The sequence below is a fragment of the Schistocerca serialis genome, chromosome 2 (genome assembly GCF_023864345.2).
Source record: "Schistocerca serialis cubense isolate TAMUIC-IGC-003099 chromosome 2, iqSchSeri2.2, whole genome shotgun sequence".
NCBI lineage: Eukaryota > Metazoa > Arthropoda > Insecta > Orthoptera > Acrididae > Schistocerca > Schistocerca serialis.
In genome coordinates this window covers 113,232,589-113,247,726 of record NC_064639.1, presented here as the reverse complement: position 1 = coordinate 113,247,726, position 15,138 = coordinate 113,232,589, and the positions used below count along the sequence as shown (strand labels likewise).

The 15,138-nt window shown below is 41.6% G+C and overlaps 1 protein-coding gene across 1 annotated transcript in view; it reads left to right on the top strand.

Moving 5' to 3' along the window:
* Nucleotides 1–2,208: 2,208 nt before the first annotated feature.
* The window catches only part of LOC126456792 (gamma-tubulin complex component 5), a 158,639-nt gene continuing 145,709 nt past the window's right edge, over nt 2,209–15,138 (top strand). The window contains exons 1-3 of the mRNA XM_050092581.1: nt 2,209–2,327; nt 2,428–2,640; nt 2,710–2,895. Of these exons, the coding sequence (XP_049948538.1) occupies nt 2,262–2,327; nt 2,428–2,640; nt 2,710–2,895 (465 nt within the window). The 5' untranslated portion in view covers nt 2,209–2,261. The remainder of the gene's footprint in view (nt 2,328–2,427; nt 2,641–2,709; nt 2,896–15,138) is intronic.

Sequence of the window (15,138 nt, the reverse complement as noted above, 5' to 3'; positions counted from 1 at the left end):
AGAACTACCTCTTCCTTTTGTATCGTTTATGTTTATAAAGGACGTGCTTTCTGCTGCTTCTATGCCACTTCTTTCAATTAAAAACTCTCTGCTTAACATGTTTAAAACCAATGTATTTATAACTCTTAACATTGACGAAGCGATACATTTGAAGCCAATTTGATCACGTGTAATTGCACAAGGTTTTGTGATGTTGGGTATTCCCTTCTTATATGCATTTCAAACACAGAGCGCGTTGTCAAAACCATCTATTTGTGTTACAGGTTTCTTGCAATTTCGATGATGTTCAGGCGCACGAAAACAAAATTTCCTGAGTTTTCTACAGCTCCGTCGCTTTTGGTTACTGCTCTCTGTACAGCTCCGTCACTTTTGTTTACTATTCTCTGTACAGTTCTCTTGACGACACGTGCTTCTGCAGTTCGTTCTTGAGTCTTGAAAATGTCAGAAATAGAAGTATGTGTTTCAGATTTGCACCGTCAACCTGTTTCTCCACCGTTCCCCTCTCGAACAGTGCCAGGAAACACGAACGCTTTTATCTTTCCTTGTGAACTCTAATTTCTCTTATTTTATTATGATGAACATTCCTCCCTATGTAGGTGAGCGCCAACAAAGTATTTTCACACTCTGAGCGGAAAGTTGGAGACTGAAATTTCATGAGAAAATCCTGCCACAACGGAAAACGCCATTGTTTAGATGACTGCCACCACAATTCGCGTATCATATCCGTGGCAGTCTCTCCCCTATTTCGCGAAAATACAAAACGAGCTGCGCTTCTTTGAACTTTCTCTATCAATTCTAACTGCAGTGGATCCCACACCTGACAGCAATACACCAGAAGAAGGCGGAAAAGCATAGTGTAAGCAGTCTCTTTAGAGGACCTGTTGCATTTTCTAAGTGTTGTACCAATAAATCGAAGTCTTTGGCTTGCTTTCCACATTACGTTATCCATGTGATAGTTGCATTTTAAGTTATTCGTATTGTAATTCGTAAGTGTTTAGCTGACTTTTCAGCCTTTAGAATCGCGTGTTTTATCCTGTAAACCGAATTTAGTGGATTCCTTTTAGTAATCATGCGGATGACTTCAGACTTTTCATTATTTAGAGTCAGTTGCCACTTTTCTCACTACACAGATATCTAATCGTTTTCTAACTTGTTTTAATCTCTGATGACTTTATAAGACAGTAAATCACAGCATCATCTGCAAACAGTTTAAGAGGGCTGCTCATATTGTCTCCGAAATCGTTTATTAGATCAGGAACAGAGGAACGCCTATAACATTTGCTTGCAAATGCCAGATATCACTTCTTTTTACTCGATGATTTTCTGTGGATTACTACAAAAAAAAAAAAAAAAAATGGTTCAAATGGCTCGGAGGACTATAGGACTTAACTTCTGAGGTCAAAAGTCCCCTAGAACTTAAAACTACTTAAACCTAACAAACCTCTGGAGATCACACACATCCATGCCCGAGGCAGGATTCGAACCTGCGACAGTAGCCGTCGCACGGTTCCGGACTGAAGCGCGTAGAGCTGCTCGACCACCGCGGCCGGCTCGATTACTACATACAGTGCTCTTTCTGACAGGAAAGCACGAAACCAGTCGCACGACTAAGACGATACGCCATAGGCACGCAACTGAATTAAATTGCTTGTGAGGAGATTCACGTAGGAGAGAGGTTCTCGGAGTCCAGTTTGTGACTCGCGTCTAGCTGCTCGGAAAGAGAACGAATCTTATTCGTTACTAGCAGATGCGCAGGACGGCTGAAAATAGGGCCCCCTTCCAACATGATGCGAGCTATAACAGAGAAGTTAATAATACAACATATTCTGAAAAATCACTTTAAATCATGATCACACTATAACCGTCTACCACAGTTGCATCCCATATGCACCTTCAATGATGTGAGACGACAAATTAGCAGTTTTAGATGTTTCCATCCTGTCTTGACATCAAATCACTTGAATCTTGCGCCAAACAGTGTTGTCTCATCGTTCATCTGCACGGAGAGCGATTAAGGTGGCAGACGCGGTGCAATTATGTAGGTATTTTTATTTCAATGGGATATGTCATACGGAAGAAATCTGCATATAATTTGAACGGTACAGTTTTCACAAAGAAATCATGGCTACTGCTTTTTATGAAATGTCAGTGAGAACGAGCAAAGAGGCAATGTCAGGGTGGCAGCAGTGTATAGAAACAGAATAACAGCGCAAAGCCGCAAACAGTTTGAAGTGGTGGGTCGTTTGAGGTTAATTTTTGTCATGTCTCATAAAGAAGAGTTGGCTCAGGATGTTAGGAAGCTGGTGAAACAGCTAACTGGTTTCGAAGTAAGCCAATATTTTGTAATCTATATGCCATCGGGAAAAAACAGAAAATCTCTAGAAGCAGATAACCGATGAATGACATTTGCTTTTGTTAATGTTGCAGGATGATGATGAGAACCTTAGACAGTGCGAAAGTTATGCATTATCAAATATTTTGTATCATCGCTGCGTGTCTGTCGAAGGGCAAAAAGTTCGTAAAGCTATGGATGGGATAGTGACGAAATTTTTTGTACATGGCCATTTGCAAGCTTCTAAAAGATTGTCGGAGCTTTTTGAAAAGTTCTTAACAGATGAGAAATTTGAAGATCCATCCCACGTAAGCATTAGTTCCTGATGCCTTAGGTAAAACGTGAACATATGTGGTCAGACTTGTTTTACGTTTCAGTGCGACGAGCGATGGTCAATGTTATGGCTCTTGCTGTGTTTGGCAAACAGACCAACCAATAAAATTCAACCTAATGAAACGCCAGAACCCGTCAAAGAAAAGAATGGTGACGAGAACTTCGATTGGGGAGCATATTTAATGGATGGAGTTGCTCCGTTTAGTAGACCGTACAAGGATGATTCAGATGTAAGTATGTGCATAGTTTTAGCTGTTTATATTATTAACTATGTTGTGTAAAAAAAAACTCTGTTACTGTAGTGCTGCGTCGTTCATATATTAGTGATGTTGTATACTTAATGTGCCCCTTCCATTATACCTGTGTAAGTAGTTTATTGAGAAGTAATATATGTCCATGTTAGAAAAGTGCTGTAGTTTCTCTGTGAGTAGAGATAATCTTCTGGGGAACAGAAGTGGTTTTAAAATTACTCATGTATGGGGTTTCCCAAGGCTCAGTGTTGTGCCAACTATTGTTACTCATATTTGTAAATGATTTCCCATCCAATATACAAGAGGCTGAATTAGTTCTTTCTACAGATGACACTAGTATTTTAATCAATGCCAGCATACAAACATTGACAAAAGAAGTGGTAAACAATGTTCTTAAAACTATCATTGACTGGTTTTCCACAAATTGTCTCACTGTCAAGTTTGAAAAGCAACAACATATTGGAGTTATGCACATCTAGGGGTACTACACCACTGAGTGTAACCCAAGGTGAGAATATAATAAGTGGGGGGGGGGGGGGGGGGACGACGACGACGACGACTTCAGAAGTCTTAGAGGTTCATATTTATGACAATTTAAACTGGAAAAGACAACTTAGTTCAGCCTCATTGGCATTTAGAATCATTGCGAATCGTGGGCAGAGACAAATGAATAAGTTGACATATTTTGCGTATTTGCATTTGGTAATGAAATGTGGGATAATGTTCTGGGGTTAACTCATCTTTACGTAAGAAAGTGAATCATTCCATGTCAAATCAGCACAATGATTTTATTTCTCATCTCAGATTTTGATGAAACTTGGCATAGAGGTAGTGTACATGTAGAAAATGGAAAATACCCGATTTTATTAACATGCAACAACCCATTTTGAAAATACAGCAATGTGAAATTGTCAGAAACCTCCTAACAGCACCGAACTGCCATACTAATTAAACTAATGAGATAGATGTCATTTTGCAGTATTTTCTGTGAGATTTGCTATAATATGCAACACAGTATGGAGTTGAAATGAATTTTTTTTCAAATTTAAATGAAAATATAAATTTTTAATTTGATTATAAAAAGCACATCTTTAAAATTTTTCAAATTTGTATAGCCTGCAAAACTTAACATTATTGTTAACTAATTCCCGAAGTGTGAAAGTGGGAGTGTCGCAGGTACACACCGTTGTATAACTTAAGAAATGCATCTTTCACTAATAAAACACATTTTTGTAAAATTTACGGATTTAAATGGAAACGTGCATAACTTCATCCGTAGTATATCTATGTAAGGTAACACATTCAAATTTACTGTTAACACATACATTTAGAATGTCACTTGCGAAAGCTGATACAAACAACGCGAATGTTAAGATTACACTTCCTTTTAAATATACCGCATTTGTTTGTACAGCTTCATCACCACCAGGAATCTTAATGTTATTTACAAGTACCCATAGGATGTTAGGTTATCTGGGGTATGCTTGAGAGAGTGATGGGCCAGCTAGGTGAAGGAAGTAACTTTAAGTTAAAGACCTTAATGTTTTGTTGAAACATAAGCTAGACACCTTTTCCTGATTGGGGAGCATATTTTAATGGATGGAGCTCTGGTGCAGACTGCACATAGTTAAATATTGGGCTCGTGAAGATAAGTAGTTAATTCTATAAAAACTGTCAATTAAGTTAATACTACACCACAAGGAAGTTAGTCTGTTTCATATTATCTTTTGGAGGTTTTACTCATTGCAAAGTATTACTAAAAGAAAAGGCAACCTAAGGGCTGTCTTCTGCATACTTTTGACGTAGGTTTACATACAAATTTAAGACATTTGCTTAAGTATTAAGTGAAGAATTTAGGTTGTTTTCATTAGACATATGTTTAGTAGTCCCATACTTACTCAAGGAATTAAAGATTTTAAGTTGTCCCTTTTATTTCCTTTCAAAATGTGTAAAGTACATATAGTGCATACGAGATCTTAGGTCTAATTTTTCAGATATACAAGTTTTGATTTTTAACCTTAGTATAAGTGCATTACGTTACTACAGTAATAGTATATGCATATATTATCGTTCCATGCTAACTTTAGCGACTCTTGTGATCTGTAGTTAGTAAAATATTACTTTTATTGTCCAGATAAATTTTGTAAAAATATTGTAAACAGCCATGAGCGAGAAGTGTTTGATTTGCCATAGGAAAGTTAGTTCTGGAGATCTGTGCAGCTGTCTGGTGTAGTGACATGGGAATTGGGGAAGTAAATGGGTCTCTTCCATGGTATTGCAGAGTATGTTCAAGGGATAGTAAAATAGCTGAATAGGAAGGGAAGATTAGAGCTCTTAAGGCTGAACTGGATAGTGCTAAAGAGGAACTGATGAAATCAAGGGAGCAGAAGGGTGAAGGCAGGTGGGAGGAAAGTTATGTTGTTAAGTTGTAGCCATATCTTGCAGGAAAAATTAGGTGACAGGTACCTGGTCACATGTATTTTCAAGCCCAGTGCATGTCTTAGCCAAGTGATAGAGGATGTAGTATCATCGTGCAAGGGTTCCACAAACCAGGATTGTGTTGTGGTAGTAGGTGGAGTGGGAAACAGTATTGATAGGGATCAGGGCTACAATATTCAATGTGACATGGTAAAAACAGCAGCTGCAATGAATGATGCAAATGTTGGCTTGATTATTGCTTTCATGTGCTATGATTGGCCCCAGTTGAACAGCTTTGTCAGGAGTCTGCTTCAGGCGGCTACTTTGTCAGGCATATGTTTGGTTCCTGTTGATGGTATTGGTAGATGGGACTTCACAAGACATGGCCTGCATCTCAGTAGGAAAGGGAAGGGTAAATTAGTTGGAAGGATGGCAAAATCTTTAAGGTGGAAAGGGGGGGGGGGGGGAGGCGGGCACTGAAACTCATGGGAGTATATCTTTTTTAGGCTAAGATCAGTGTCCAATGATCCACCATTGATTGAAATCAAGCTCAATGAGAAGCTCAGAGAGGCAGGTACTAGAGATGTTAAAATATCACAAGATTTTCATAACAGTACAGTGAAAAATAATGTTCATATGTCACAAGATTCTTGTAAAGGCACAGTGAAAAATAATGTTGGTATATTGCATCAGAATATCAAGGGATTAGAAAAACAGAATAGATGAGCTTGTTTGTTTCGAACATTTAGAAACTGAGGTTGGAAGAGAGGTACCATGAACATCATATAGTCACAGGTATGGAAATGGTAGATGTAGATGGGTATAAGATTGCAGCATATGTAAGTAGAGACACTAGGGGGAGAGGAGGAGTTGCCATATCTATTAAAGTCTGTCATAGTGTGAAAAATTAGGGAACTAAAAAAAAAAATGTGTAGAGGAACATATAGAAGCATTTGCTTGTGAGCTTAAACTAAATAATGGTACTTTTATAATTGTAGCCATGTATAGGTCCCATTGGGAAATTGTCAGCTGTTTTTGAAAAACTTGGGTTCTTTGTTGTGCTATCTGTCAGACACAGGGAAGCAAATTATTGTTTGTGTGGATTTCAATGTAGATTTTTCTAAAAGAGTCAGATAGAAAGCTTAACCTTGAAGTATTACTTGATTCTTTCAGTTTGACGTCAATTATTGATGTGTGGTACAGGAAAGCAGCAAACTGATGGATAATGTTTTTATAGACAAAGGTAAATTTAACTGGATAAAAACTTTTCCTGTTAAGAATGGTATGTTTGATCATGATGCACGGGTAGTTACAGTATATGACATAACTCCAGACAGTCATGCAAAACAGTCCTCCAAAATAAGTGTTCAATTAACAGTTTAACAATTCAAAATTTTAGGGAAAGCTTGCAACAGTTAGACTGGGATGAGACGTACAGGGAATCTGATGCTAATTTAAAATTTAACCTATTTCATGATACCTTTGTGAGTATATTTGAAAACAGTTTCCCTAAGAAAACAGTGCAATATAATTGTAAGAAACCACCTAAAAAGCCATGGCTTTCTAAAAGGATAAAAATATCTTGTAAACAGGAAAGGGTAATTTATCTTACAGCTAGGAGGAGTAATGATTCAGAAACAGTGAAACATTATAAAAACTACTGCACTGTATTAAGAACAGTTACTAAAAAGTCTGAGATTAGTACGTCTGGTAATAAAATTAAAACAATTTGGAATATTGTTAAAAGGGACACAGGGCAACTTAGAGCACAAGAGGGCTGTATTTCTATCAAACTCAGTGAAAAGTGGGCTGTACATTGAAGATGTGGGTCTTACGGGGAGTGTGCCAGAGATAAGTCCCTGCAGTCGCACAATCCTCCGTGTTCTTGATGGCTCAGATGGATAGAGCAGGTGATCCCGGGTTTGAGTCCTGGTTGGGGTACACATTTTCCACTGTCCCCGATGGTATTTATCGACGCCTGTCAGCAGCTGAAAGGTCTGAATTCATTGCAGTTTTTACCTTTGAGAGCTGCAAGATCACCAGTGGTATATGTTCTTTCGGAAATACCATCTTTATACCATGAAAAATTCGGTAGCAAGAAGTCTGAAGTAGAAAACACTCTTAATAATAGTTTTTTTAAGTGTTGTAATGAAAATAGGATCCAGCTATTATTAGAAAATGCGAGGCAGTATATAAAAGAGGCAATACCTATGCAGTTTGATAAAACTGAAATTCAAACCACCTCTCCTACTGAAATTAGGAAAATAATAAATTCACTTCAAAGTAAAAGCTCACATGGAATTGGTGGCAGATCAGATCAGATCAGAGAACTAAAAGCTTGTTGCCAACAGATAAGTAGGATTCTCAGCCACATATGTAATAGCTCACTAAAACAGGTCATTTTTTCCAGATGGACTGAAATACGCTGTTTTTAAACCATTGCATAAAAAGGGAGATTGGTCTGATGCTGACAACTACCACTCAATCATGCTTCTGACAGCTTTATCCAAAATTTTTGAAAAAGTGATATAATCAATAGTAGATTCACATATTTGTCAAAATGAAGTACAAACAAAATGTCAGTGTGGTTTTCAGAAAGGCTTTTCTACAGAAAATGCTATTTATGATTTCACTGATCAGATATTAAATGCATTGAATAACAGAACATTACCCATTCTGGAAACATCCCGTAGGCTGTGTCTAAGCCATGTCTCTGCAATATCCTTTCTTCCAGGAGCGCGTTCTGCAAGGTATGCAGGAGAGCTTCTGCGAAGTTTGGAAGGTAGGAGAAGAGGTACTGGCGGAATTAAAGCTATGAGGATGGGTCGTGAGTTGTGCTTGGGTAGCTCAGTTGGTAGAGCACTTGCCCGCGAAAGGCAAAGGTCCTGAGTTCGAGTCTTGGTCCGGCACACAGTTTTAATCCGTCAGGAAGTTTCATATCATTGCACACTCCGCTGCAGAGTGAAAATTTCATTCAGGAAGAATGGTTGTTTGAATGCCTCTGTGTGTGCAGTTGTCAGTTGTTATTGTAATCTTATAATCAAGATCACTATGTGAACAATATGTAGGGCATTGTATATCCCTAGAGTAATCATTTAAAGTCAGTTCTTGAAACGTCCCCCCCCCCCCCCCCCCCCCCCCCCCCCCCCCGCCTCTCCCTCCCCCGGTAGCTGAGTAGCTGAGTGGCGTCAAATCAAAAGGCTTGCACCCGGCGAACGGTCAACCAGACGTAAGGCCCTAGTCACATGACATTTATTTTTAGTTCTTGAAATTTTATTAATAGACTTCCTCGGGATAGTTTGTCTGTCTACAAGAGTTAGCCAGTTAAGTTCCTTCAGTATCTCTGTGACACTCTCCCATAGATTAAACAAACCTGTGACCATTCGTACTGCCGTTCTCTGTATATGTTCAATATCCTGTTAGTCCCACTTGAGCAGTATTCTAGAATGCGTTGCACGAGTCTATTTCCCCAGTATTCTATCAATAAACCGAAGTCTACCACCTGCTCTACTCATGACTGAACCTGTGAGATCATTCATATCCCTACATACCCAGGTATTTGTATGAGTTGGCAGATTCAAACAGTGACTCATTGATATTATAATCATAGTATATTATATTTTTTTGTTTTGTGAAGTGCAAAATTTTATATTTCTGAACATTTAGAGCAAGTTGCCAATCTCTGTACCACATTGAAATCTTGTTAAGATATATCTGAATATTTATGGAGCTTCTCTCAGACAGTACTTCATTATAGATAACTGCATCTGCCTAATTTTATTATTAATGTTGTCTGCAAGGTCATTATCATACAACATGAACAGAAAGGGGCCCCAACACACTTCTCTGGGGCAAACCCGAAGTTACTTTTATATTTGATGACGACTCTCCATCCAAGGTCACATGTGGTGTTCTCCCTACCAAAAAGCCTCAATCCAGTCACCAATATCACTTGATAGCTCATATGATTGTACTTTTGACAATAAATGTAGGTATGATACTGAGTCAAATGCTTTTTGGAAATCAAGAAACACTGCATCTACCTGGTTACCTTGATCCAAAGAATCAATAATAAATAAATAATAGTAAAAAATAAATGTCGTGAGAGAAAAGTGTGAGTTGGGTTTCACATGATTGATGTTTTCAAAATCCCTGCTGGTTGGCATAGAGGAGGTCATTCTGTTCAAGACCCCTCACTATGTTTGAGCCTCAGAATATGTCCTAAGATTCTACAGCAAATCAGTTCCAAGGATGCTGGATGGTAGTTTTGTGGATCACTTCAACTACCCTTCTTGTAGACGGGTGCGACCTGTGCCTCTTTCCAAGAACTGGGCAAGGTTTTTTGTTTGAGGGATTTACGATAGAATATAGTTAGAAGAGGGACTAACTCAGCTGCAATTTCAGTACAGAAGCTGACAGGGATTCCATTGGGGTCCGGAGCTTTGTTCAGTTTGAAAGATTTAAACTCTTTCTCAACACAGCTGACATTAAAACTTATTCGGCTCATTTGTTCAGCGGTACGAGGATTATATTAGGGCAGCTGTCCTGCGTTTTCCTTTGTAAAGAAATATTTGAAAACAGAGTTAAGCATTTCAGCTTTTGCTTTGTTAGTCTGTTTCAGGTCCTGTCTCATTCGCTAGGGACTAGAAACTAAAAGCCTTTATGTACGACCAGAATGGCTTTGGATTATGTGAAATGTCATTTGACAATATTCTGCTATGGTAGTCGTTGAAGGCATCATGCATTGATCTCTTGACAGCCAAATGCATTTAATTCAGCATCTCTCTGTCATTAGCCTTATGCTTTGTTTTACAACTATTATGCAGCAAATTCTACTTCTTTAGAAGTTTCTGTACAGTGACCGTGTACCATGGAGGTTCCCTCCCGTTATGAACTGCCCTACTGGGTACATATCTATCCAGTAGGTGGTCAGTTATTCTTTTAAACTTGTGCCAGTGTTCCTCTGCATACTCCTTACCTGTGCTGAAATTTTCAGGTTTCTCATTCAGATATGGCATTACTAATTTTTTTATGTAGTTTACTGAACATATCTATCTTTCTGCTTGTTTTAATTGTCCATTGTACTTTGTTAACCATTGTTACCACCGCCACTTCATGGTCACTGATACCAGTTTTGACGGGGAAATTCTCAAATACGCCAGGTCTGTTTGTTGCCATTAGATTCAATATATTGACACGTAGAGGAAGGTGTAAGTAGATGAATGGCAAACACTAACTTCACTTAACAAAAGTTTATTCAGCACTTGACATACAAGAGTGCGGAGTGAACTGCCTCTGGGCAGAACACATACGGTATATATACAACTACAGAACATTCCATTACAATGATTCTTGCCATTTGTGTATACTTCTAGCATGTACTCGAACCAAATACAGAAATTAAAATGTTTCATTTCAGGTGAGTTTTGAACTCACGACCCTCTATGCAACAATCCATTATCATAACTACTATAATACAGCGACTGCGCTACTCAGCTTCTTCTGCGACATTGCTCCCTCCTTAAGAGAACAGCGTCTTGGTGTTACATCCTCCTAGTCCAGGAACGAGTCATCTGTCCTGCATACTCCAACTCCTGATGACTGAAGTTCGCCATGGTGGTGCTCTTTTTAGAACTTCCCTTGCTGCTACATTCTTCAGTACCTTTCCGCTTGTTGCATGTCGCTGGAGCTTCAAATTTACCCTGGGTTGCAGGATCCTTATAGGGCTTCATTCGAAGGACGTGGACCGTACCTCTGATCGTCTTCTGTTGGGGTCGAAATCTTCAACTTCATAAGTAACATCAGACAACTGTCTTACAACCTTATAAGGTCCAAAGTAGCACCTGAGGAGCTTCTCGGAGAGACCAACCTTCCGAACAGGAGTGAAGATCCAGACGAGGTCACCAGGCGGGTAGACAACAGAACGGTGGCTCGCATCATGCCTTCGGCGATCGTTTTCTTGAGCTTTCAGCATGCGGAGTCAAGCTAACTGCCGATCTTCCTCAGCTCTGGTTAACACTTGGCCAATGTAGTCCACATCATCAGGATGTAACAAAAACACAGTGTCCATCGTCGTCGGCGCTGCCTGACGCCCATGCACCAGGAAAAACGGCAAAAATCCTGTGGTGTCTTGTTTGGCAGTGTGTAGGCAAACGTCATGAAAGGTAGCACCTCATCCCAGTTGCTCTGCTCAACATTGACGAACATTGATAGCATATCGGCCAAGGTCTTATTAAGGCGTTCAGTAAGCCCATTAGTTTGCGGATGGTAGGCAGTCGTCATGTGATGAGTAATGTTGCACCAGCGGTTTATCTCTGTCACAAGATTTGATTGAAAAACTTTCCCTTGATCCGTTGGCTTTTGTAATTGCATGGCTTGTCAGATAATCAGTGCAAACAATAATCCATCTATTGCCACTAGCAGACACTGGAAATTGTTAGTCGGCCAGGTGGTTTCTGAGGAACTGCCTTTCTCCTCTGGCACTCTCGACAGTGCGACGCATAATGGCGAACACTCCTAAATAAACCTGGCCAGAAAAATCTCTTATGGATCCTATCGCATGTCTTAACAAATCCTAAATGTCCAGCCTCAGATGTGTCATGGAATTTCTATAGAACATGTAAGTGCATGTGTTTAGGAATCATTGGTAGCCACCTATTTCCAAATGGATCAAAGTTTTTCTTGCAAAGTGATCCATTAACTACCTTAAACTGTCCTTTCACATCCTCTCACTGATTTAAGGCAAGCATAATTTGAGATCTCTTGGCATCCTTCATCTGCTCATCAGAGAGATCCTGGAGTGCAGCGAAACAGTCACTCTCTTGATGGTCTTGCACAGGGTTTCTTGAGAGACAGTCGGCTTATTGGCGTTTTCTTCCACTTTTGTACACTATGGTAATGTCATACTCTTGAAGATGTAGTGCCCACCTGGTGAGTCGTCCTGTTGGTTCCTTAAGACCTGTCAACCAACAAAGTGAATGATGGTCTGTAACAACTGTGAATGGCCTTCCATAGAGATACTGTCAAAATTTGCACATGGCCCAGATCACAGCAAGACATTCTCTTTCTGTAGTTGAGTAGTTTCTCTCACCCCCATGCGGGTCCGGGGATTAGAATAGGCTGTTTGTCAGTCACTCCGCGGCTGGCGCGCTGCCAAGATTGCGTAGCACCGCCTTATCGGCGGGGTCAAAGGTCAAGCGCTCAGAGAGCTGACGTAACATGCTGTTGCATACTCTATGTCGACAGATTCTAGATGTACCCTTGTCCGTTTTTAAGCTACGCTACAGATCACTTTATTTGTGAAAATACATTGTACAATCTCCTACAAATTTAACATATTCACAGGTACCTTTACCTTTAATCCATATAAATACAGTTTCATTAACTGATATCTTACGTCTACTACGTGTATACAAGGAGAAAGGTGAGGGTGACATACATGTTGATTTGCCGAAGTCTTTATTTGCATTTTCTGTAACATGATATGTCCGATAGGCTATAATGTCACGATCGACGAAGCTCTCCAGTCCAGATACATTAGGTACGCCTGTACCACCACGTACAATAGCCACTGCCTGTCGTAAGAGGCGACTAAAAGGAGTCCCTCCCCCTCAAGGGGGTAGTTAGCGCCTGCGTCTGGAGAGGGACGGTTCCACGACCTATATTTGCGGTCATTTTGGTTTTTCACTTCTTCTTGTATCTTCCTTCCTTTGGTTGGTTCCTTTCTTTGTTCTTCTCCATCTCACTGTCTTCCTTACTCGTTCCATTGCCTTCTTCTCCTTGCCTTATTCTCCTTGCCTTCTTCTCCTTGCCTTCTTCTCCTTGCCTTCTTCTCCTTGCCTTCTTCTCCTTGCCTTCTTCTCCTTGCCTTCTTCTCCTTGCCTTCTTCTCCTTGCCTTCTTCTCCTTGCCTTCTTCTCCTTGCCTTCTTCTCCTTGCCTTCTTCTCCTTGCCTTCTTCTCCTTGCCTTCTTCTCCTTGCCTTCTCTGGTCTCCGCCTCGGCGTTTGAGACAGTCTGTCCTCTCTCTCTTCTTTTTCCTCTTCTTCCTTCCTCCCTGTGCGTGCCTGAAAGCCGACCCACGCGTACGCACGCGTAGCCGGTGACGGGGTAACGCATAATTCCCTGCCCTGGGTAGACAAGTAAGGCACGTACGTACCCCCTGGTAAAGGCCAGGCCCAGGGAGGGGTGATTGCCTGAGCTGATACCTTCTGACCATTCCGATTGGTCCCTCCGTCTGTTTCTCGGGAGGTGTGACCTGAGGTGTAAACATTCACCTAAGGCGGGAGTGCCCTCTGAGAGGGTCCCCACAAGGAAGGAGCGCGCCATCGGAGACACTGGCAATCATGGGGGATTCCTCCGCAATGGATTTCTCTTCTTCTTCTTCTCTCTCGACTTCTGCCCATAAATGGAAATTTGACCAGCCACCAGTGACAAAAGTCCTACCGCCTGCCCCACAGTTCCTCGTAGTTTCTCGATCTGAGGACGGCAAAGATTTTTCCTCTGTCAACCCTTTCGTTATCCAGAAGGGCGTAGATGCCATAGCCGGATCTGTCAAGTCGTGTACCAGGTTGCGTAATGGTACCTTGTTACTAGAAACTGAGAGCGCCTTTCAGGCACAAAAACTGCTTCGGGCCACACTCCTGTACACGTTCCCTGTCCGGGTGGAGGCTCACCGCACTTTGAATTCGTCTCGTGGTGTGGTATATACTAGATCACTCGACGGATTGAGTGACGAGGAGATTCAGTCTTTCCTCGCTGAGCAGGGCGTGACGGCTGTCCATAGGGTCATGAAAAAGGTCAACAATGACCTTGTATCGACCCGGACACTTTCCTTGACCTATGATAGTGTTCAGCTGCCATCGCGTATCAAAGCAGGCTACGAGGTTATTTCTGTTCGCTCCTGTGTCCCGACACCTACGCGCTGCTACCAGTGTCAGCGTTTTAATCACATTTGCCAGTCTTGTTCCAATGCGGTTAAATGTGTCACTTGTGGCAGGGATGCCCATGAGGATGACTGTCCACCTCCGTCTTCTCGTTGCGTGAACTGTCAGGGTGACCATGCAGCGTCCTCCCGCGACTGTCGCATCTACAAGGAAGAACGCTGTATCCAAGAAATTCGGGTCAAAGAGAAAGTGTCCACCTCGGCTGCTCACAAGCTATTTGCTAGTAGGAAGCCCACGCTGCTCCCAGCGTGGAAATACAGTACTGTCCTCGCCTCTCCTCGGACTACCAGGGAGGTGGCGACGCAGACATGCGATCTGACAATCAGCACCATGGTCGTCCGTTTGGCCAGTGCTAAGATCGCGCGGTCGATGTCTACTCTTCCTCCCGTCACCCCTCAGACACAAGCACCTTCATTAGCTTCTGCCAAGACGAAGACCCAGAAGTCAGATGCATGGGCCTTCAAGAAGGAACAGTCCCGTGCAGACTTCCTACGTGCGTCAAACTCCCAGCTGTCAACCAGTACTTCCACTAAACAACCTTCCAAGAAGGCTCATAGGAAGCACAGTTCTCCTTTTCCGCCACGACGCATTTCTTCTCCTGCGCCACCCAGCGGTTGCCGCCCCAGGCCGTCATCCGTTTCGCCTGGCCGCACCGCTGGTAGCTGAACATCTGGCCGTTCACCTGCGGAGGAAGCTCCCCCTCCTGGCCATCTTAACAAGATGGCCGATGAACCTATAGAACCAATGGACGATGACTGTCCGCCTACTGATAGCGACGGCAGCGCTCGCTCGAAGCCAGGCCCTCAGCGGCCTTCGAGGTGACCCCTTCTTTCATCTTCCTATTCTTCTCACGATGGCACTT